The following is a 23,710-nucleotide window of genomic DNA, read 5'->3' as shown; positions in this document are numbered from 1 at the left end:
AAGTGACAACTGGTAACGAAAACCTATTACAGAGATGGCCACATTCAAAAGCTGTTTTTATCTGTATAAATGACTGTGAAAATTAAACTACAGCTATTATAATACAACAAAATGAGCAGGAGGAAGACTGCTGCAACAGTCATTATCGTCCGATCATGATTACCATTACGGCAATGACTGCATACTTTACCACCCTTCTGAACACAGTGAACCTGCAACACAAGCAGCTGTGACCCAACACACCAACAATGAAAATCTTGCTTACTGTACTAAAACTACGTTACACGATCAGTAACTCTGCCTATAGTCTTCGTTTTCTGCTTGGTTCCTAGGTTGACTTTGAGCACGAATATGATGCAGTTTTTGCAGAAATCTGAATAAAAAATCAATGTTAAAAATTAAAGGTCATGATAATGTCAAAGAAAACTTAAATGCAGGAAAAGTTATAACGTGGAATCATTAACGATGGGAAAGTACTGTACTGACAGAATAAGACTCCTCTTGGGTCTGACAAAAACTACTGTAAAAAGTGGGAAAACATAAAATGTGGGGATGTAAAAGTGGGTTTGTACTGTAACATCATAAAGCATACACAGCATAAATTAAAAAATAGCTTCAAATAATTTCCAACTGACTGAAAATTAAAAACTGAATGAGGCCAGAATACGAAAATTTTTTTCTACATATTTCCCAAGTAAGCTATTGGTGGACTAATATAACTATCATTTTATTCGTGGAAAAGTTTAAGGGTGTTCTGGATAGATTTTTTATAGATAAATTGTCAGTATTTTCACAAATAAAAATGGCTAAATGTTAAAAACATTAAGTATGTGATGTTAAAGAGTCTTTCACAAGTTCTGTGGCTGTGTTACTTTTAACTGAATCAAAGAAAAATTCAGTAACAAAAATCTTTCTTCACTACAAATGGGTCACACTCATTCTGTGGTCGGAATGACCCACCCGTCCTTTTAACCTTCCCCAACATATCTCCCTCTCCCCCCCCCCCCCCCCACCCGAAGGAAAAAAAAAAAAAAAAAAGAAGCAAGAACCAAGACGTATTACTTTCAAAAGCTACGAATTACACCAATTTTACTTTTATGTGTGTCTATAAGAGGTACTACACATTTCGTCTCGAAGTTAAGTACTAGCTAGTAACTGTGCCTCACGAATTATTATTGTTCTTGGTTTGAATTTTCCTTCGATGGAATTAAAAATTTGTTTATAATATAAAATAATTGTAAGTATCCACATCTACATCCATACTCTTAAAATCACCATGAGGTGCATGGCAGAAGATACGTCCCATAGTACCTGTTATTTTGGTTTCTTCCTGTTCCATTCACATATGGAACAGGGGAAGAATGACTGACTGAATGCCTCTGTGCATGCAGCAATTATTCTAATCTTATGTTCACGAACCCTTTGTGAGCAATACATTGGGGGTTGTTACAATAATGAATAAAATATGCAAGGTAGTGTGTTGCCGCTGATGTGGTTGTGGTTCACAGCGAGTTTCCCCCTGCATGTGCCACTTAATATAAATGTATTTTATTCCAACTCTGAGTGAATTGAGGCATTCCACTTGGTGAATGTTTTTCCAAGAGCTTTTTGGATTCTTGAAGGTCAGACATGTGATGTAGTTGTTTTGACAAGTAAAATGTCACTCAAAGTTGTTCGACTCATCTCAAAGACCCAGCAACTGTTTCTGAACATCTGCAAATGTAGGAAGGAGAGACATTTTCAAAGGAACCCTCCTCTCTCTTAAAAACATAAATGAACATTCACAAACTTATTACTCTTTGCATTACATTTCGATTTGTTTCCTCAAGACTGTTCACCCGAACTCTGGACCATTTAGGAGTACAAACACCCACACAATGCACTTCCTGTTGGGGATCTGAGTTTGGGCAGTAAGAACCATTTTGTTCCCGTGAGCAGCATTAAGAAACAACCATCCAGAAAGATCCCTTCACTGTATATGTTGAAGTGGAGGGTTTGCAGAGGTTGCACACAAAATGGTTCAAATGGCTCTGAGCACTATGGGACTCAACTGCTGAGGTCATTAGTCCCCTAGAACTTAGAACTAGTTAAACCTAACTAACCTAAGGACATCACAAACATCCATGCCCGAGGCAGGATTCGAACCTGCGACCGTAGCGGTCTTGCGGTTCCAGACTGCAGCGCCTTTAACCGCACGGCCACTTCGGCCGGCGGTTGCACACAATCAATTCTTTTTCCTCAGAAGCCATCCACCATCTCGGTTAGGACCACAATTTGTTGCTGAGGCTTTTCACAGATATTTTTAATATCATAGTGATCTCGGCAGCTAAGTCAAGACACTCACTGTCTGATACTCACAACATTTTAACTGTTATGTGCCATGGTGGCAAATGAGGCAAGCAGTGAGTTTACAGCAGACTTTCAGTGCACAAGGCACAGCAGTACTCATCAATCACATAAAAGGGCTGCAAGGCCCAGAAGAGGCCAGATTAATGGAATACATACATGAATTCTTAAGTAGAATGATGTGTTTTGTCACAGGTTCAATCAGTAAGAGCAAGAGTGGCACAGTACTACTCACTGGATTCTAATAACAGACACTGAAAGAGAGAAACTGCGCATCTGGGGGACATTTACTACTAAAAATTCCAAAGTAGCTATTCTACTAACAGCCAGGCCGCCTATTACAGTCTCATACCTTTTTGTGAAATGAGAAATGATGGACAAATAAGAGAAATTAGAACTCGTACAGAAGCTTAAAAAATGTTCTTCGCACAAACACTGTATACAAAAATAACATGAAAACAATACTGGTACTGAAAGCACCATCCCTCACGCATGGTTAAGTGCCTTTCAGAGTATAGAAGTATCACTTGATTAAGTCAAAGCTGAGTAACACAACACAATGTTCCTAAAGAAAATAACAGAATATGCACACTGTGAATTTACAAACCACATGAACATTTCCTTAAATGCAAAATAAGTAACATATCTTGAATTTGGAAGCCATTAATCACTAAAGTTTTTCTGTTTTCCCTTTTTCTCTTGCAAGGCAATCTCTAGCAGATGCGTGAGGGAAAAAATTTGTCAGGATACTTGGTTCCTTCATGACAATGGTGCTGTTTGTGCAGACAATGATTTTACTGTCTAGCTTCTTGGAGTTTGATGTTTTTCTTTTGAAGATCTCTTTGTCTATTAGCCATTGTGTGGGGCTCATTGCCTAGATTCTAACCATCCAGAGAAATGGAATCATCAACCCAGCTAGACAACCATAAGTAGTACATCTTCTGTCAAGCAATCCAGATGATCTCAGATATTGAAAGAAAATAATAACGTACAACAAAAGCATATACAGAACAGGATAATGACACACAAATCCCAATTTTCACCTGAATCATTTCTCTAATATTTTGACCAATGAGCCAAACATTACTGACTGACAGATTTTGTATGTATCAATGGCTGCATGACATTGAAATGTTTTCATGTTGGACCCCGTAATTCACTAGACAATATAACCTTTATTGAAGAAGCAGCTCCAAGTAAATGATCATTCTCAACACTACACGGAACGAATGTATGAGGACGAGTTTTTCAAAACTCGCCTTCTGCAAAAATGGCCAAAATGAACTTTTTTTTTGGCCACCTTTATTATTCGGGAAACAGTTCTTTCATAGCTCAATTACTTCCATGATTAGAAGCTGCCAAATGTCCTCCGTTATTCCCAAACTCACTTTCTGCAGCTAATTTTTGTAGGATTAACAGTGTTTTGATTTTTATAAAACCATTTTCCATTTCATATTGGTAGCATTTGCATGGCCTCGTGGCATTTTCTTTCTGAGCACTTGCGTTATTGTCAGGTCACTGTCAGTTGCAAAACTGCCTATCTGATACAACAAAGGAGTTATATGTATTCTTAGACTGTTTAAAAGTTTATTTTTAAATAAAATGACAAGACTACTCTGAACCTGTAATGCAAGTTGAAAGGAAGAGTAAGAGAAGAAGAGTGTAATACATGACAACCTGTGAAAGATACGGTGAAGAAAGTGCAGTGACATTGGATGTCAGAAGTGGTCACATATCAAGTCACTGTATGTCCATAAGAGGGCCCAGGGGTTGTTAGGTTGTCTGCTTAACATCCGATAAAATGGTTGGTAAGCACTTAACAACACTTCTGATTAACAATTCATTCAGCATTTGAAACAGACTAGCATTGCACACTCAGTAATTAAAATGACCTGAATTTTATTTGATTACTTGCCAGATTTTTGGGAGCTCCTTTGTATGAATGGACTGCAAATTCAAGGTGCAAATTCCTGTTAAATATACTTAATGTGGGGGATCAAGTAGTAGTAGAGATCCTCAAGGAAGGACATAAATCCTTCAGAGTCATGGACACAGCCCAACAAAATGAAAACCAAGTTGTGTGGGTAAAGAAGAGAGTCAAGATATGGCAAAGTTGATGAAGTTCGTTGTAAATCGAGGGTATAGGAAGTTCTATGAAAATATTCTGATGTGGAATCGTGCTGTGGATACGTGACATGACAGAAAATGTAGATGGAGAAACAGAGCAAGCCATTGGACTATAAAAATGTTGATTGGATTGATTTAAAATATTTTAATGCTTAGCTTAATGTTATTACTGCATTTTGCATCAGCAATAATTTTTAAGAAGTTACATGTACTATACTTCTTTATTGTTTCCTTGGCAAATGAATGATAAGAAAGAAGTTGTACATTAATATGTTCTGCAGAAAGCAAGTTTTGAAATAATTTGATACTTTCATTGTCTTTTCTAAATATATGCATGCAGATTGTTCTTTTGATTTGTGTGTGTATCAATTGCTGTTTAGCAATAAATACATTATATATAGTTTGCAAAACTTTCTTCCATCCATACACAAGTTCCTAAACAGACTTTTGTGTTTCCTGAAAAATTACAATTTTGCAGAATGTGAGTTTTGAAAAAAACAGTCCTTATCCATATAAGAATATGTCATCATGCAAATAATCTCGGCCACCATCAAAACCTGCGTATACTGTCTGGAATGTCGTATGATAACCATTCCTAAAACATTAAATTGAACATTGATTGCAGTCAATACAAAGTGTGTAAATTATTCTAAGTTCAAACGACTTCAAAACTGCAAATTTTCTTTGCCAGAATTTTTTGTGAATTCCATTGAATTTCGCCTTAAAAACAGACACACACACACACACACACACACACACACACACACACACACACACACACACATCAAAAAAAGTTTTTCATCACCCAAGTTTCCAGAACTTCTGACGACAGATGTTGACTGTGGATGTTGCATCACAGACACAGTCCCCTTGACTGTTCAGAGATGTCACTAAACCCCGCCCAAAGATGTAAGCAACCATGCATGAGCAGCGCCTATTAGACGGAGAGGGTCCGACAGCGGATCAGTTCCAGTCATTCCACTAGGAAGGAAGTACACGGCTCATGTTGTCTGTAATTCCACCATGCCTAGACTGTCAATACAGCAGTTTGATCATGTCTGCATTGTTACTTTGTGCCAGGAAGGGCTCTCAACAAGCAAAGTGTCCAGGCGTCTCTGAGTGAACCAAAGCGATGATGTTCGGACATGAAGGAGATACACAGAAACAGGAACTGTCGATGACATGCCTTGCTTAGGCCGCCCAAGGGCTACTACTGCAAGTGGATGACCGCTACATACGGATTATGGCTTGGAGGAACCCTGACAGCTACGCCACCATGTTGAATAATGCTTTCCGTGCAGCCACAGGTCGTTGTGTTATGACTAACTGTGTGCAATAGGCTGCATGATGTGCAGCTTCACTTCTGACGTCCATGGCGAGGTCCATATTTGCAACCATGACACCATGCAGTGCGGTACACATGGGCCCAACTACATGCCAAATGGACTGCTCAGGATTGGCATCATGTTCTCTTCGCCGAGGCGTGTAACATGTGCCTTCAACCAGACAATCGTCGGAGAAGTGTTTGGAGGCAACCCGGTCAGGCTGACTGCCTTAGACACACTGTTCAGTGAGTGCAACAAGGCGGAGGTTCCCTGATGTTTTGGGGTGGCATTATGTGGGGCCGACATATGGCGCTGGTAGTAATGGAAGGCTCCATAATGGCTGTACAATACGTGAGTGCCACCCTCCGACTGATAGTGCAACCATATCGGCAGTATACTGGCGAGACATTTGTCTTCATGGATGACAATTCGTGTCCCCATCAAGCACATCTTGTGAATGAGTTTCTTCAGGATAACGACGTCACTTGACTATAGTGGCCAGCATGTTCTCCAGACTTGAACCATATCAAACATGCCTGGGATAGATTGAAAAGGGCTGTTTATGGATGACTTTACCCACCAACCACTCTGAGGGATCTACGCTGAATCGCCGTTGAGGAGTGGGACAATCTGGGCCAACAGTGCCTTGATGAACTTGTGGATAGTATGCCACAACGAATACAGGTATACATCAATGCAAGAGGATGTGCTACTGGGTATTAGAGGTACAGGTGTGTACAGAAATCTGGCCCACCACCTATGAAGGTCTTGCTGTATGGTGGTACAACATGCAGTGTGTGGTTTTCATGAGCAATAAAAATGGTGGAAATGATGTTTATGTTGATATCCACTCCTATTTTCTGTACAGGTTCTTGAACTCTCAGAACTGAGGTGATGCAAAACTTTTTTTGATGTGTACATACATCCCGTAAAGTGACTCATTCCACCATCATTTCAAAAAAAGAATCATTCAAATGATCTGTGGAACATCTAACTAATTAACTAGCTTATGACTTTATTCGAGACCAGATGCAAACTTTTGACGATGAATGACAGCATCTATATAACAATCACCCAAACTTAGCCACATCCTTGGATGAACTGGATATATTGTACTCTGTGGGTTGCACAATCAAATGTAATTGTTTTACTACTGGTTACATTCACTACCAGCTTATATCTACACAATATGAAACTACTTCAATATTTTAAAGCTATTCAGCACTGCCTTGGTAAAATATTCTGGCTGCCTTAAAAGCCCACATTTTCTAATTATATACCCGATACAACCTTTTTTTCTTTCTTTTCCGTCATGAGACTTCCCTTCCAAAAAATCTATGTACTGAGAAAAAAGTAGCATTCTACATTACTTTACACCAAGTATCTTCTCACATAACACCGTTAAAGTTTGAACAAGGCTCAATTTTTGTCCAACAGTTGCAATTAAACCAAAGCAAGGTACATGCCTCTGGGTAATGGTTGCTGGTTCATCATCATATTTGGTGGTAAGCTCGTTGCTGAAGTGCGGCCAGCTTGCGGTGCCATCATCAGAGGTGGTGGATGATGTATGCTTTGAGGCCGAGCAGGTGGTGGTTGCTGTGACAAATGCAGCATATCATGAAAAATGCCTCTAGCGATGCTTCCATTACATGACAACTTTACATACAAATTCCCTCTAAAACTTGCAAAAGATGGAACAGTAAATAGAGTACCATGTCTTGCAACTGTAAATCATTTCAAGCATCACAAATGCACATTTTTATTCTGCTGGATAGCTTTGGTCCAACGAAGTACTAATATCTGAGCTCACCAATAGCTTCACCAGTTACATTTGTAATAGAGTAAGATTTGGGTCAGTATTTAAATAAATAAACTAAAAAAATTTTTAAAAGAAGACAGAAATTGACCTGTCACAGTGACACTTTCTACTAATGGGGCAATAGTGCTATTACTATGCAAATGTCAGCAACAATCGCTTTCAAGAAATCTGATAATGAGGTACTGGCAAGTGATGAGAGTAATATGTAGACTGGTAAAAGCAGTGAACTACTGTGTAATATCCATAGTGAATTAATGCATAGTATCTGTATACTAACCCCCCGCAGCAAGGGTGGTACATTAGTCTGCTTGCTGTGGTTGGCACGTACGAGAGGTGGTGGGGGTTGCTGCTGTGGTGGAGGTGGCAACTTGCCAGTAACTGGAGGCTTTGCTGGCACACCAACCCCCGGCACAACACTCGGACCCACACCTGCTTGTGGCTGCTGTGTGGGTGGGACTACAGCAATGTTCTCCTTCATCTGCTGGGACTGACGTAGTTTCTTCAGCAGCACAAGTTTCATTTCCTCATTGCGTAGCTCTTCACGCAGCTTCCGGAGGGTGCGTTCACGTTCTTCCAGTTCTTGTGGGGTCAACTCCTGTTGTAGAAGAAGATTATACTATGGAGCAGATTTAACACAAGGAATAGGGAATAAAGGATTGAAGCATGATTAAAAATAGTTCATGTCCATATACCTGCCTTGGGAGCAGGACTTTTATACAATTTGGCCCATGAAGACCACTTATAGCATCATTACTGTTCACTGTATCATCTACTATGTATACTTGAAAGAACAATTAGCCAAAAGAGCAATTGCAGTCAAATTTATAGACAGCCATAACTACAAATTATCACATTCAAAAGTTACGTAATGACTGTGGACGTGTCTCCCGTCTACAACTAGAATGGGTCTCTTCAAAAATGTCATCTGTGGATTATCTATCACTTCTCCTTTGCGAAACACTAAATGGTTTTTATACAAATAAGGGCTTTGCTTCAGAGAGACTATTAAGTGCTGATGAGAAGCAGCCTATAAACATCACCTGAATTCTTTATCTACTATTTTGAGATGATGTTCCAGACCTGAGAGTTCCAACTTTACTCTCTATTCTATCAATCTAGGCTCACCGTCTCTTTCTGTTATCTACCTTCAGTTTTCTTCGGCTCTAAGCATTTGCAGACCTTTTATTCCCTCCCCATTTCCACGTGTCCTCGTCTATCTGATACCATGTTCTCAGTAGCTTTAAGTCATCATATGTCATACTTGTCAACAAAATCCTAGTAACAAGTGTTTATCCAGTCCAATAATAATGAAACCATTGCAAGAATAGAATGCACTGCATTGTGCAGAACTATCCACTCCCTAATTCACTATTTCCAACTAATCCCAAAAGTGTGTTAAGTGCATCGATATAAAAAGTAAAGAGCCATTTACGTTTGTGCTGTCTTGTGATACAAGTCTGACATTTACTCCAATAATAACTGAAATCTGACAGTGGAAACAAATCAAAATTGAGAATATGAAACCACTCAGACGAATGATAATACCAATGAGCCATTTACAACAACAAAAAAATCCCAAAAGTTTTTGATCTCTCACACTTCCTAGCTCTACTGTATATACATATATAGAAGCAAAAAGAGAGAAAGAAAGAGAAAGAGAAAGAGAAAGAGAAAGAGAGAGAGAGAGAGAGAGAGTGTGTTGCTTTCTGATACTGTAGGTATCCATCTGTGACCACAATTCATCTGCTGGTGAAAGAGTGCCTGTATTCCTTTTCCCCCACATTCTGATGTACAGATTCATTGGTGAATGTATCTGCATCTCACCCCTATCCCCACTGTCACCTAGAGAGTATTTGGACAATAGTAATGCATGGTGTCTCTCTCTCTCTCTCTCTCTCTCTTTTTTTTTTTTTTTAAAAAAAAAAAAGAGAGTTTTGATGAATGCAAATAGCAAGATCACTAAACAACAAGCTGTAGTCCAGCTGTATAAACATAGGTAATTCAGATGACACTGACCTCGTGAAAGGAGCAGTGATGATTTTCACTTTAAGATTTATAGAAACCACAATAAACACAAAGCAAAACTGTAAGAGAGGACTGATAATTGCCTCGCAAAGAAATAGAAGTTCAATGGTTTCCAACAGCAGAACATTGCTAGGATATCACAATGGAAACTGATGAGCATTACTTCAAAGCAGTTTTAAAGGATACTACCATAGTTTATACTCATAAATAAAATTTACATAAAAAGAAAAAGAAGTAGTCTGACTGAACAATATGTTATAGACTCATCACCATAAATAGTAGGAATGATGCCTACAACATGTTATCTTAGTTCACATTTTTTTCATATTTCACACAATTAGTCAAACACTTAAAATTCAAACATTTTATAAGTAAAATTATCTTACAAATCTAAGTTGAATGTAGAAGCTACACTGAAAACAAAGGAAAATGCAGTTTCTTCGAGTTAGGCAACCTTTATTGGTATAAGTGGTGGCATCTCCCCTTCATCCGAGTCACTTTCATAGCCATTTGTGTAGCCGTTTATCCGAGGCTCCTCATCAGAAAGCACTATTATATCTGGGCTTTCAGCATAGTTCCGCTCAGTTCTCGGACGCAAGTTCCTCCGAGGGTATTTGTCATCAAATTCTTTTATACTACGTGGGATTAAGCCACGAACTTCACTAATGCCAATTTCTTCCACACGGTGGACTCTTGAAAGGTCTTGTGGCACATCACTCCTAGCTGGAGGAGGTCCCATGTCTCTGTCTCGTCTGGAAGAGAACAATGAGATGTATAATTCAAAGATACACCCAAACAACAGATTTTCTACAGGCGAAAATGTGTGTTGTACGCACTTAACACTCAGATCCACAACTGTGTCATCGTCTACTTCCATCTTGAATAGATGTATCACTTGGTTGAATCTGCAACGGAAATTAAAAGCACATTACAAATCAGTTTCACAAGGTAGCACAAAAAATCTCTTGAATTATGGGAGCACATTAAATGGATTAAAGCAATTTATGTCCATTATCTACCACATTTCAAAAGCTCCTATTCTCTTCTTATCGAGGCTGTTCATTGTCTGTGTTTCACTTCAACTCGTGGCTACACTTCGTACAAATACTCTCATTAAAGACTTCCTAACACCCTCAGACTTCAAGAAGAATATAATAATTCTAATCCCAAAGAAAGCAGGTGTTGACAGATGTGAGAATTACCGAACAATCAGTTTAATAAGCCACAGCTGCAAAATACTAACACGAATTCTTTACAGACGAATGGAAAAAATAGTAGAAGCCGACCTCGGGGAAGATCAGTTTGGATTCCGTAGAAATACTGGAACACGTGAGGCAATACTGACCTTACCACTTATCTTAGAAGAAAGATTAAGGAAAGGCAAACCTACGTTTCTAGCATTTGTAGACTTAGAGAAAGCTTTTGACAATGTTGACTGGAATACTCTCTTTCAAATTCTAAAGGTGGCATGGGTAAAATACAGGGAGCGAAAGGCTATTTACAATTTGTACAGAAACCAGATGGCAGTTATAAGAGTCAAGGGACATGAAAGGGAAGCAGTGGTTGGGAAGGGAGTAAGACAGGGTTGTAGCCTCTCCCCGATGTTATTCAATCTGTATATTGAGCAAGCAGTAAAGGAAACAAAAGAAAAATTCGGTGTAGGTATTAAAGTCCATGGAAAAGAAATAAAAAACTTTGAGGTTCGCCAATGACATTGTAATTCTGTCAGAGACAGCAAAGGACTTGGAAGAGCAGTTGAACGGAATGGATGGTGTCTTGAAGGGAGGATATAAGATGAGCATCAACAAAAGCAAAACGAGGATAATGGAATGTAGTCGAATTAAGTCGGGTGATGTTGAGGGTATTAGATTAGGAAATGAGACACTTAAAGTAGTAAAGGAGTTTTGCTATTTGGGGAGCAAAATAACTGATGACGGTCGAAGTAGAGAGGATATAAAATGTAACTGGCAATGGCAAGTAAAGCGTTTCTGAAGAATATTAATATATTGTAAACTGACTTGTTCCAGACATATCGATAAAATAATTGTGAAAATGATCTACGGAACACGACATAACTAAACTAACTAAACCATTTGACATGACACTTTAAAGTAGAGAGGTGGTTATCATATTATACCACATGGTGCATCAAACAAGGACATACCCGAAACAAAGTTTATTTTCACATACAGCCTAAATTTCATAGGTAATCAATATACAGTCAGAGTCAGGATACGAAACTTTCACAAACACAGAAACCAGAGAGACACATTAAGTTTAACGATAAAATTGCAACTATAGGATACATGAAGAATGCTCTGAGAGAGGTATGTTCCTCAGACTTCACATAACATTCTGTTGAAGTAAAATGCAAAATAGAACTTTTGGTATGTATTCATTCCTTACCTTATCTAAAAGAACCCTCAACAATTTGACAAAAAGAATTAAATCTGGACACCTTTTTTTCATAAGTGTCCAAAAATCTATCCCTTATTTTAAATCCAAGATTATCATTATTGGACATCTTTTTTATTTCCCTCATGTCTATTGCTCTACATACACGTATACTGCATTCTTGTTGTTTAAAGCTATGGTCTCTGAACACTATTCTCAAATGTTTTATATCTTTAAGCCTGAAATTATGCTACTATTTCATTTTTAGATTTATCTTTTCATAACCTTATCTGATTAGGTGTAAATTGAATACTTTTCTTTGCATATGACGTTCTAAATGTTGTACAACAAAGTCATCAGATCACAAAGTAGTATTTATGATTGGTTCAGAACTGAAATATAACTGATTTGATATAGCATTTTTTGTATTTCTTGAGGAAGTTGACCACACAAATGTGGAATGGATGGGCAGCTACTTCTATCTTTTTTTCTGCGTAAAAAATTATTTTATTGTGTTATCATTCAGATCTAACACATTAAAGTGCTTCTATTGGACATTTGGTGTTCTTCCATGACTAAGTTCTCCATTGAACTTTCGAGTTATTTGGAGACAGCATCTAGGAAATACTTACATCCCCCACACCTAATGGTTACTGGGGGCTTGTTTTATCTCCACTGAATGACACAGAAGCCTTTTAAAGAAGCTTTAATATATGAACAAAGATGTGTTAAATGTTTTTCTAATGCCAATGTAGCATGATGATGAGGTATAATTCTCGATACATGACACAAAATAAATAATTTAGTTGTCAACAAATGTTGTGACTGGTAGCAGTATTTGAAAACAATTTCACACATTTGTTTCACCACCCTTCTTGAGAAAAAGATATCATTTTTGCTTTGCTCAAACCTCTGGGGAATTAAGGATTTCCCATTTATGAAACATGTGCAACAGTTAATTATGAGTTTACACCCAACATACTACAGAAGTTTCATGTTTATGAACCTGGTCCTGCAACTTTTCATGTTTACCTTTCCTTAAATTCATTTCCAATTCCTTACATTTACAATGACACAAAATGAAGTGCTAATCAAGAACTAGCATTCTGTTTCATCAATTCTCCTCCTTGAATACTATTCAGTGTCACTCCCCCTTGTTGCGTTATGCTTAGCATTTCCATTTCCTTGAATGCTTCCATATATATAAGTCTCCATTTTACTTGTAAACCTATTGAACAATTCTTCTTGTGCTCATTGCTTAATTACATCAGCATCATTTCTTACTATTTTTGGCTCTACAGTATGCAGCTTTTTACTATAAAACTTGCTTATCACATACAACTTGGTTGACCTCTTTATGAGGATTTCTTTTTGTAATACACAGAATAAGATGAACATCAACAAAAGCAAAACAAGGATAATGGAATGTAGTCGAATTAAGTTGGGTGATGCAGAGGGAATTAGATAAGGAAATGAGACACTTAAAGTAGTAAAGGAGTTTTACTATTTGGGGAGCAAAATAACTGATGATGGTCGAAGTAGAGAGGATATAAAATGTAGACTGGCAATGGCAAGGAAAGTGTTTCTCAAGAAGAGAAATTTGTTAACATCGAGTATAGATTTAAGTGTCAGGAAGTCGTTTCTGAAAGTATTTGTATGGAGTGTAGCCATGTATGGAAGTGAAACATGGTCGATAAATAGTTTGGACAAGAAGAGAATAGAAGATTTCGAAATGTGGTGCTACAGAAGAATGCTCAAGAATAGATGGGTAGATCACATAACTAATGAGGAGGTATTGAATAGAATTGGGGAGAAGAGGAGTTTGTGGCAAGTTGAAAGACGAAAGGACCGGTTGGTAGGACATGTTCTGAGGCATCAAGGGATCACAAATTTAGCATTGGAGGGCAGCGTGGAGGGTAAAAATCGTAGAGGGAGACCAAGAGATGAATACACTAAACAGGTTCAGAAGGATGTAGGTTGCAGTAGGTACTGGGAGATGCAGAAGCTTGCACAGGATAGGGTAGCATGGAGAGCTGCATCAAACCAGTCTCAGGACTGAAGACCATAACAACAACCATATATTCCATGCAAATGAGAGAAAAGAATTCCATGTAAAACTCTAACAATGAATATCTTCAAAAGTGTCACACTGGCAAGCAATAACCAAATTACTCTCTTAATGCAACCTTGTCAAATGCCATTACAGTGCATCAGCCTACGACCACTACAGAAATATTACACACCTCCATTATCTTATACAAAAGCTCGGGATTATGTGGAAAGATTGCTTTTTTACAACATATAATGCAGTAAAATTGCTCAGGTTGCATCATCACTGTTCTGAAGTGTCGTCCTTGTGCTGGCAGAGTTCTTTAAATTGTCCAGAACTATGACAAACATATGATAACAATATGGTAAGGAAAGTTCCAACAGAATGTAAATAATTTAGGAGTAAATAAGACCAATGAGCAAACAGTCAAAATGGTATGCTGTCAACAGGCACACGAAAAGCAGTGTGTGCACCTGTCAATGGATAGACGTTTCTACTATTCAGTGAGTGGTTCACATGAATGCACCACAGCAAAGAGTCAGTTTACTTGCAGTTTTCGAGATGTGTGGTGTATACGCATAACCCATTATCGGGCACAATCAACAGCATATGCAACCCACATCTACAGGCCATTGCTGTTGACCAAGTTTTAAATGAGGCACAGCTGAAGCCAATATGACAGCTATGTAGTGACATGTGACCAACACCACATAACAAGTAATTTTAATGGAAGTGTAATTGCTTCATTTTTAAAAAGTGGAAGAATGTAATCTATGAATTACATCTCAATTTCATAATATCCTAACGTCTGCAATATCTTTGTCATTTTAACAACTGAACTTTTTCAACACATCAAAGTCCATATCAAAGGTTGGCATTTCCATATTAAGTGCATCCACTATGTATACACAAAATAATAACTTTTTCTTGTCCATTGATAACACATTCCTAAAGTAAGCACAATTATTCTTTTACACAGTTATTTTTCCATGTATATTAGATAACATTAAGACTTTTATGATCATACACACCAACAAATAAGAAATATATTTTGAGGTGTCACCAATAAGCATTTACACACTGAAAATGTCGCCGTCAAGTATTATATTACATATGGATCATTTCCTGGAACAGAATGGGACATATCCATTACATTTTAACATGTTTCAAATTGACAAACTGCCTATTGGCTTCTGTCTCGGGTTCTTCAGCCGACGTTCATCTAATGATTTTACTATCGGCGGACAGTAAAATCATTAGATGAACGTCGGCCGAAGAACCCGAGACAGAAGCCAATAGGCAGTTTGTCAACAAGTGGCCATGAAAGCCTTAACAATTTTGTATGTTTCAAATTATAAAATTTAATCTACATTTTAACAGGAGGCCTTTTGTTGGCAATAAAATGATACAAGCCAAAATGTAATTCTAATAATATAAAATTACGGAATTGTCATTTAGTATGTGTAAAAGTAAAATCGGACTTGTATTAGAACAGGGCTCACAACCAGATATAAAATTCATCTGTGGTAACACAGTATAAAAATTCTATTATATTACACCCAACTGAATTTTGAAACTTTTTATGCTTGATAAGCAGTCATCAGCCCAATCAGCATTAATGTCTTTTTTTTTTATTCCCATCTGTTATTTTAAAATTAAAATTATTTCATCAAATGATAGGACAGAGCTTTCATTGTGATGGAATGGGAGTACTAAAAGAAAAATTCATTTTAATCTGTTTTATTTTGAAAATTTTGGCTATACAAATTTTAAATTTTAACAAAAATATAGCAGCTGCCTACTAAATATTGATGACCAAGACAGAGAATGAAAACATTTGTTGACAGTCAATAGCAGGCATATCAAGAATTTGAAGAATCGTAGACCTTGGCCCATGCATTATTGTTGCTTCAAACCCTATATTTGTTATCTCTATTGCTCTTTCCAAAGAAGTTAACTTGCTCATCAATATCTACTGCTAAAACCTGTCCTATAAGCACTCAATCGACTTCTCGGTTGCTAAGTTAACAAAACCACAGGAATCTACATGAATATCCTACTTTTCATCACCCATTTGACCAATGGCTTCATTATTTAGAGCATAGTCAGGAATCACTGTTGCAATTTTCTGAGAAAGTGAGTTAAAATCAATTAAGTATCTTTGGTGATGGACTGCTCTTTATAAATTACTGTGTAGGGGAGACGGCATCACTGCAGTGTACAGAGTGAGTGCCAGGTTCTGCATGGATGTCATAAGAAGACTTACATTATTCAATTTGATCCTTTGGACGGAAGTCACCAGAATGTATTTCTCTTTCTTTGGCAATTTCATAAAAAGACAATCTATTTCTACCCTGATATTTTCCATCCAAAACTAAATGCCGTACCTTATATTTGCAAACTGTCAGCAAATAGTCATATATACATATGAATGTGTAATGTGAATATGAATGTAAAGTGACCCCTTCCACATCATTATGATTAACTGTGCAGATGGTCCATGAACATGAAACTAACTACCATTTGTTTCAGTTCACCATCAACTCCTTCAACAATGCCTTTCCTATGAATTTACTACCATGATGCATTAGGCTAATATTATAAAGAATGTAATCATGTTAACCATACTATGCCTACTCCTAACTGCAAAAAATATTAAAAAGTTTCAAGATGGCGATTATTTGTGTTTTATATGATTTTTCCCAGTATCTTACTTATGAAAAATACTTCCACTGAAAAGTTAATCACAGTTTCGTTTGAAATATGTGTCTTCTGAAACAGTTTCTCAAAAAATTGCATTCATGTTAGTTAGTTTCATGTCCCATGGATCATTTGCACAATAAACTCAAATGATGTGCGACGACTCATTTTGCATTCACACCACAAATCAATTTGTAATTTTACTACAAAACTACCACTCTCTCAGAAGTTAGTGAAAGTAACCATTTTCTATTTTCTGTGTGCCATGCATCACTCTGTGTAGGTAAGTAGTTGCAATTCCCTTATTTTACATATTCATACAGAATAGACAACTTTAAATGCTACCTCTAGAAACTTATCAAAAATAATCAAGGATTAAATTTCCTGTGAGTTTGCTTTCACTTTTGGTGCAATGACCCAGATAATGAAAATATATGTTTGAATTATAGGATCTTTATATTTAAGCAATTCCAACATTGTTTGGATTTTCACAAGATAGTCTACTTATTATGCTGGCAAAAGATGGTAAATCAGCACTTCATTCAGAAAAACTTATTTTATAATTATTGTTCATTCCTTAATTAGCATAAAAATTCTGAACCCTTCATAGCACACATTTCTTAGAAAACAAAGTGGCAACTGAGATAAAAAAAAGTGTGAGTTGCAGTGTGAAGAGAATAAGTTAAACAGGACATGACATGTGAAACACACACACACTGATCAGAATGAAAGCAGCTCTAGGATAACAGGAGTTTCAACTCGGTCTTTCCTTTATGAATCACAAAATAAATATAACAGTTAAAAGAGTGTGTCACACATCTGTTATGATACTTTTATAAGGAAAGCTATTGCCATTATTTTGTTTGCCACTTCAGCAATGTGTCATTTACGTCTGCACTGTTCTGAATGTCATGGCACAAAGTATGTTTGATGCAAATATTTATCAGTTTAATGCAAGCTTCGTGTTTTTCAACTAAAACACCAGTCTCGAATTTCTGAAACAGCTTTCAAGAAAAATCAGTGTTTATGAAAAGATGAAACCTACTGTCTTCAATAATGATAACATTATTTTGCAGCAGACATACACAAAATCACAAGACAAAACTTTACACCATCTTTTCATGAAGAGCTTTTAACTAAAGCTTCCCTGCAATTAAGCACCCTTAACCAGCAACATGGTGCTCTATGAAGTGAAAACTATAGATATAATCAAAAACTGCATACTGCAATCATCCAATTGAAACCAGCACACAGTGTGAAAAAAAATGGACTATATAAAGATACAAAGGCAACGAAAGAAAACAATGTATTGAGAAAGTCAAAATTGGCATTCTCTGTAATTGCAGTGGACATCTTTTAATGAAGAGCCATTATGCATTCAAAAACTGAATACTTGGCAATAGTTTGATTTCTTAATTCTTCAAACGTATAATCTATATCTGTTTCAGTGCAATAATTATTTGAAAGTCTCCAAAACTGATTAAATTTGCATATCTACTTTTGCACAACAAAGACAATGTATAGAAAAGCTAATATACTACTAAACAATATATTACTACGTTCTTCACACTTCCTCCACCATATTCGAAGAGTGGTAGTGGGGGAGGAATTAATAACAGAACAAACCACCCCCTCCCAAATTTAAACTTTTTTATATCACACACGACGACACACTGAACCACTTGATAGTATATGCACATATATATTGAAATTATTCACAGTGCGATGCACTTTCCTCAGTCACCATGGTACTTGTTTACTGTAACCCCACAACATAGTTTCATTAACAGGCATGGGAGCCAAGTGCAATAATATCTCGATCAAGTAATATGTTAGTTTACGTGTCACTTATTTTGAGCCACTGATGATCACCAGGCATCAGTGGCATACCAAAGTATTTAACACTACTGAATACACAATACCAAATTAACCAAACAATGGAAAATCCAGGATGGAATGTAACAATATTAGAGAAGGAAAGTTGCTACTCACCATATAGCAAATATGCTATATTGCAACTCAGCATCTCTGCTTTACGGTGAGTAGCAACTTTCCTCCTCTAATACAAAATAAACTAATTTCAGGTGATTTGTCAGTAGCAAAGATCTTTCTCAAAGACTTGGCTCATAGTGATGACTTTTGTCAGCTTGGTGCAAGAATATACGCATGTATCATCCGAAAAGTGTTGCAGAAAAAGAAATGCAAGAAACAACACTAACACTGTGACCAATTGGCCTTATATAATAAAATTAACTAACTGAACTGTCAGTTGGTGCTTGGCAGAACACAACAACAATGCAGTACCATCAATATGCTGAACGATGAATCTACATACATATTCATGTATAAACAAACTCTTTTGCTTCTAGCTGTGTTAATTTTTATTAACCCACATTTATTTCTATTTTTTTATGTGAAAAACATCTGTGGCGAGAGTTCATAAATTTTACATGTACTGACAGCTTTCATGATCTCTCTTCAATCAAAATATAGCTGATCACATGGCACAAATGTTCACAGTTGGTCAAATAAATACTGAGGTGTATAATAATGCTATCTAAATAGAGCAAATTCCAATAATCTTAATGAAGTGTTACTTTCAACACAGAAGTCACCAGGACATGTAAAGTTATCTAACGCCTATTGAAGATCTCTTTCACGTAAAAGGTGAAACATTACACTAAAAAATATTGACACTCAAAAAGGATTCCACTGATAAATGTCAACAGAGCAAAATATGAAAGAAGAGAATCATTCCACAGACTGACTGTCTACAGAGGAAGATAAGTGCCTTCAGAAATTATCCCACAAACAGTTCAATCAACAAATATTTGGTAAGACAATATTATGATAAGGATGGATTGCTACTAAGCATACAATGGAGATGTTGAGTTGCAGACAGGCTCAACAAAAATAAAGCTAGATACATGTGAGCTTTCATCCCAAAGGCCTTCTTTTAATATAGAAAACACACACACATTCACACAAGATCACCTTGTACACATACGACCAAGAAAGAGTCCCTCGACACTGTTCATATGTGTGTGTGTGTGTGTGTGTGTGTGTGTGAGAGAGAGAGAGAGAGAGAGAGAGAGAGAGAGAGAGAGAGAGAGAGAGAGTCTTTTTGTTGAGCCTGTCTGCAACTCAACATCTGCTCTATATGGTGAGTAGCAATCTGTCATTTCCATAATACTGTCATTATCCCATCCTGGATTTTCCATTGTCTGATCTTTGGTAAGAGTTATGTATCAACCTCCCTTACATTTTTCCAAGTAATTGTAAGATGCATGAAACTACTTTATGAAGCTGTAAAATATGTAAAACAACTACTATTCGCAGAAAGATTAAAAATAGGCTCAACTATATAATACTATGTGATTCAGAACACAAAAGTACTGGACATTGGATCAAAACTGTGACTTTTAAGAAAGTATTTAGAAATCTTCCATACACCAAATATTTTGGTCTCATATCCATAAGACCCATGAGGAAATAAAATTGGTTCTCGTATGGGGTATACTTGAGAGCAACTTCTGCTTAACCGATATGCCTAATGGACATCTTTCAATTCCAAAAGTACAATACAAGAATAAAATGACTAGAATCACTTTTCAATTTGAGTAAAGACAATGTCTACTATCCTGTTACACTAATACATGATACTAGCTTAACCATTTTTTGAACAAGCAGCAGAAAACTATAGTTGACAGGCACACCATTTACTAAAACAATGCTGTTTACTTTGCATAATTACAATGCACCTAAAACATCAAATAGTCTACATTACATGCTTATAAATGCAGACAAACAGTCAACATAAATGGCAGGTAGCTCATATGTTCATGGCAGAGGTGAAGTGGTTCCTATTCTGGATTTTTGTCATAGATTATGCAACCTGGATTTGCTGAGCTAGAAATGAGATACCACAGTAGAAAATATAGTTTCCTCAAAAAGAACACATTTTGTTATTTGGAATCCAACAGTTGTTCAGTATGGCAGTGTAGTATTCAACAGTGCCCTTTATTTTATGATCAAGAACTCTATAATACTTTCAAATAGAAGGTAGACGTAATTTTCCCCCAATTGAAGTGTGTTTTACATACAATGTGAAACCACCTGAAGAAATGATCATATAGACAATTCTACATGGAATACAGATGAGCCTATCAGCAAATGCTCTATACGCATACTCTTACGAGGTCACCAACAGGGCCAGTGTAAGTTATACTAAATAAACAAATTATTAGTTTTGTTTTACTGTCAGTTTACCTTTTCAACTGGGTTTAGAAGCTATAAAACATATTAGGATTATCAGTGGCATTTATGAACCAGCATACTAGAGGAAAACAGCTAATGAAACACAGAAAGTGATGATGTAAACCTATTAGCTTAATATACTTGTCCTATTCCACTTGTTCATAGATCAAGCCAGAGCAAGTTTTTCCTACTGAATAGTCAATCCTTCAAGTCTTGTGTGCTTTTACTTCCTTAACAACCATTTTAACCACATTTATTATTATTACTGTTGTTGTATCACTTGTATGGAACTGGATGGTAGTTTACCGTTAATTAAGGCTGGCACAATTTCCTAAAAAACAAACTTTTGCAGAAGAATATCTAGGCCTAGTTGTATTAACTATTGCTATATTAATGAGAAAACTGATAAACAATTAAATTTCAAGTCCAAACTGTTGTTTGAATGAAAATAACCATGGAAATAATGTTGGCATAATTATCCACTAAAATCCAAGAATATGGGCCTACAACAAAACCTGAAGCCTATAGGAACATTACCAGTAAGCACCCCCTCCCACAAAAAAATTGATACAACATCCAAATAACCAAAATAACCAGTTAGTGCTCCTGCTGAATGTTGTCTATAAACTACCAATACTCGACAATTCCATGACTGAAAACATTACGTTCAATGTATACCTACATTATAAAAGATGCGAACGATTTTCGAACGGCAGCGTCTGATCCTATTGTCATCTAACATAGCATAACCCCAAATAGCAATGTTAACAAGAGCCCTGCAGGTGTAAGATCACAGCTGAAAAATAAGTTACCACGCACAGGCCCAAATAGAAACAGTAATACCGAGTCTATTCATACGGTGATGATATTTAGATCCTGGACTTCATATTTACCGTTATTCAGACTCAAAATTAGTACCACTGGTACTGGTGAAAACAGGACAGCTACGAGCAGTTCTCTATAGAGCACTTAGCCGAGACACATAACCTATAAATTCTGCTACACTGCAAATTACTACGCTCAGTGAATAAGTCTAACTTCTGCTATATTTTGTCACTCGAAACATTAATATGAGCTTGTACTGTTAAACGACTCCACCAACATATTATGAACGGTATGTTTTACTGTTACAGAACCATCTCGTCGACAGCAGAAATTACTTACGGTTTGAACTGTCAGTCTAAAAGAAATATACCACGATACCGATGTACGGTGTATACACACACAAATTCCGTAACTGCATTTTGACAATTTTTGGTTCACTTAACTGACGCCACAACAAATATCCTACTACAGTTTAATCCTACTTTAAGACACGTTAAAATAATTGTATAAATCACCTCACTCTAGTGCGATGAACTAGACTACATATTAGTGCAAAAAGTAATCAAATGTATTATATTTTTCACGAAACTAAATGACACTACCAGATAAGCACTGCTCACCGATTGCCGATACACACAGCTTCAGTTTACAAACAAGAAATACTACGCATGCTTGTTCTGACATAAACGTTTCGTCACATAACAGTGTTTCTGTACCAAATGTTGAAGGACTCCATTGTACACTTGAGACAGCGAGCTGCGTCCGCGGAGGCAATGTTCACTTACCACTAATTAATAAATTTTCACAACACCGTTCAGCGCTTTACGGCCGCAGTTTTTGATCTACACTCACACAGGCATTTCCTTAGACACCCTACACACAATATTTCTACCAAATGTTGCACATACCTGGCGGTCAATCAAGGACGTTCCAAATTTGTTAACTGCTGACAAATCGATTTCAAAAGTACCGACAAGGTGTTAATTATTCCGAATACTGCATGTCGCTTGCCACATTAAAAACGCAAAACTTCCACACATTCACCACATCTGATGATGAGATTTCTTCTGATAACACTTCACATTCTCGAAAACTTTTAAATACTAAGAAAAAATTAACTCATCCCCGCAAAAATTAACCACTGATCCAATATGGCGTTGTCTCTACTTGTGTGCTACGGGGCTTCCTTGTGTACTACACGGATTCCGTAAACAAGTTGACATAAACAAATGCACGTGGAGTAATTCGTAATCTATCACTGCATGACAGTGTACTTTACACCTTTTATAAGTATTGATACTACGTACTGTCCACAAACCAACACAATGTGAGAACTGACGAACTACAAACACGCATCCTGTGTACTGTTACTTGTCACGGCGGAATGACCGCTGGGAGGTATGTCAGTCGCCTGCCGGACCAAAGAGAATTAAATAGCCGACCCAACCCACGAATTCTGCCGAGCCGGACAAAGAGCACCTCGTCATGACGCCACGACGCGAACGAATCCTAGACTTTTTCGCATTCATATGAGGAAACTAACTGGACTAGTGCAAATGCGAACTTCCTCGGGCGTTGTTAGTTCGTTACAAGCTCTCGCATCAAATAGAATCAGTGAAACCTCAGGTATACACAGCTGTTTTCGAAGTAAAGCCTCCGCGTCTCTTTTCAGTGCGTGTTGTATACAATGACAATTCTCGCTGCGACACCAGCATCACTCAAGATACTGTATGTCAAATATAATCAAAAAATGAGAAAACTTGTTCAATAGGTACCCGATTATCTTTTGACAACTGCATTGCTCCCGGTGCAGTTATGACTCAGAAATAGTCTTAATCACGG

General features: G+C 37.0%; 1 protein-coding gene across 3 annotated transcripts in view; it reads right to left on the bottom strand.

The window, feature by feature from the left end:
* LOC126262788 (transcriptional repressor p66-alpha-like) overlaps nt 1–23,272 on the bottom strand; it is an 83,167-nt gene extending 59,895 nt beyond the window's left edge. For 2 of the 3 annotated variants that reach the window (XM_049959609.1, XM_049959611.1), the window contains exons 1-5: nt 22,777–23,272; nt 10,479–10,547; nt 10,097–10,394; nt 7,895–8,212; nt 7,261–7,394 (exon numbers count right to left, since the gene is read on the bottom strand). In XM_049959609.1, coding sequence (XP_049815566.1) covers nt 7,261–7,394; nt 7,895–8,212; nt 10,097–10,394; nt 10,479–10,519 — 791 coding nt within the window. In that variant the 5' untranslated portion in view covers nt 10,520–10,547; nt 22,777–23,272. Of the gene's footprint in view, nt 1–7,260; nt 7,395–7,894; nt 8,213–10,096; nt 10,395–10,478; nt 10,548–22,488; nt 22,619–22,776 lie in introns of those variants that run through there. The other variant, XM_049959610.1, reaches the window with a different exon arrangement.
* Between the last annotated feature and the right edge of the window lie 438 nt (nt 23,273–23,710).

The sequence above is a fragment of the Schistocerca nitens genome, chromosome 6, assembly GCF_023898315.1.
Source record: "Schistocerca nitens isolate TAMUIC-IGC-003100 chromosome 6, iqSchNite1.1, whole genome shotgun sequence".
Classification (NCBI taxonomy): domain Eukaryota; kingdom Metazoa; phylum Arthropoda; class Insecta; order Orthoptera; family Acrididae; genus Schistocerca; species Schistocerca nitens.
The sequence above is the reverse complement of the archived record's forward strand: the minus strand, read 5'-3'. Positions and strand labels throughout refer to the sequence as shown.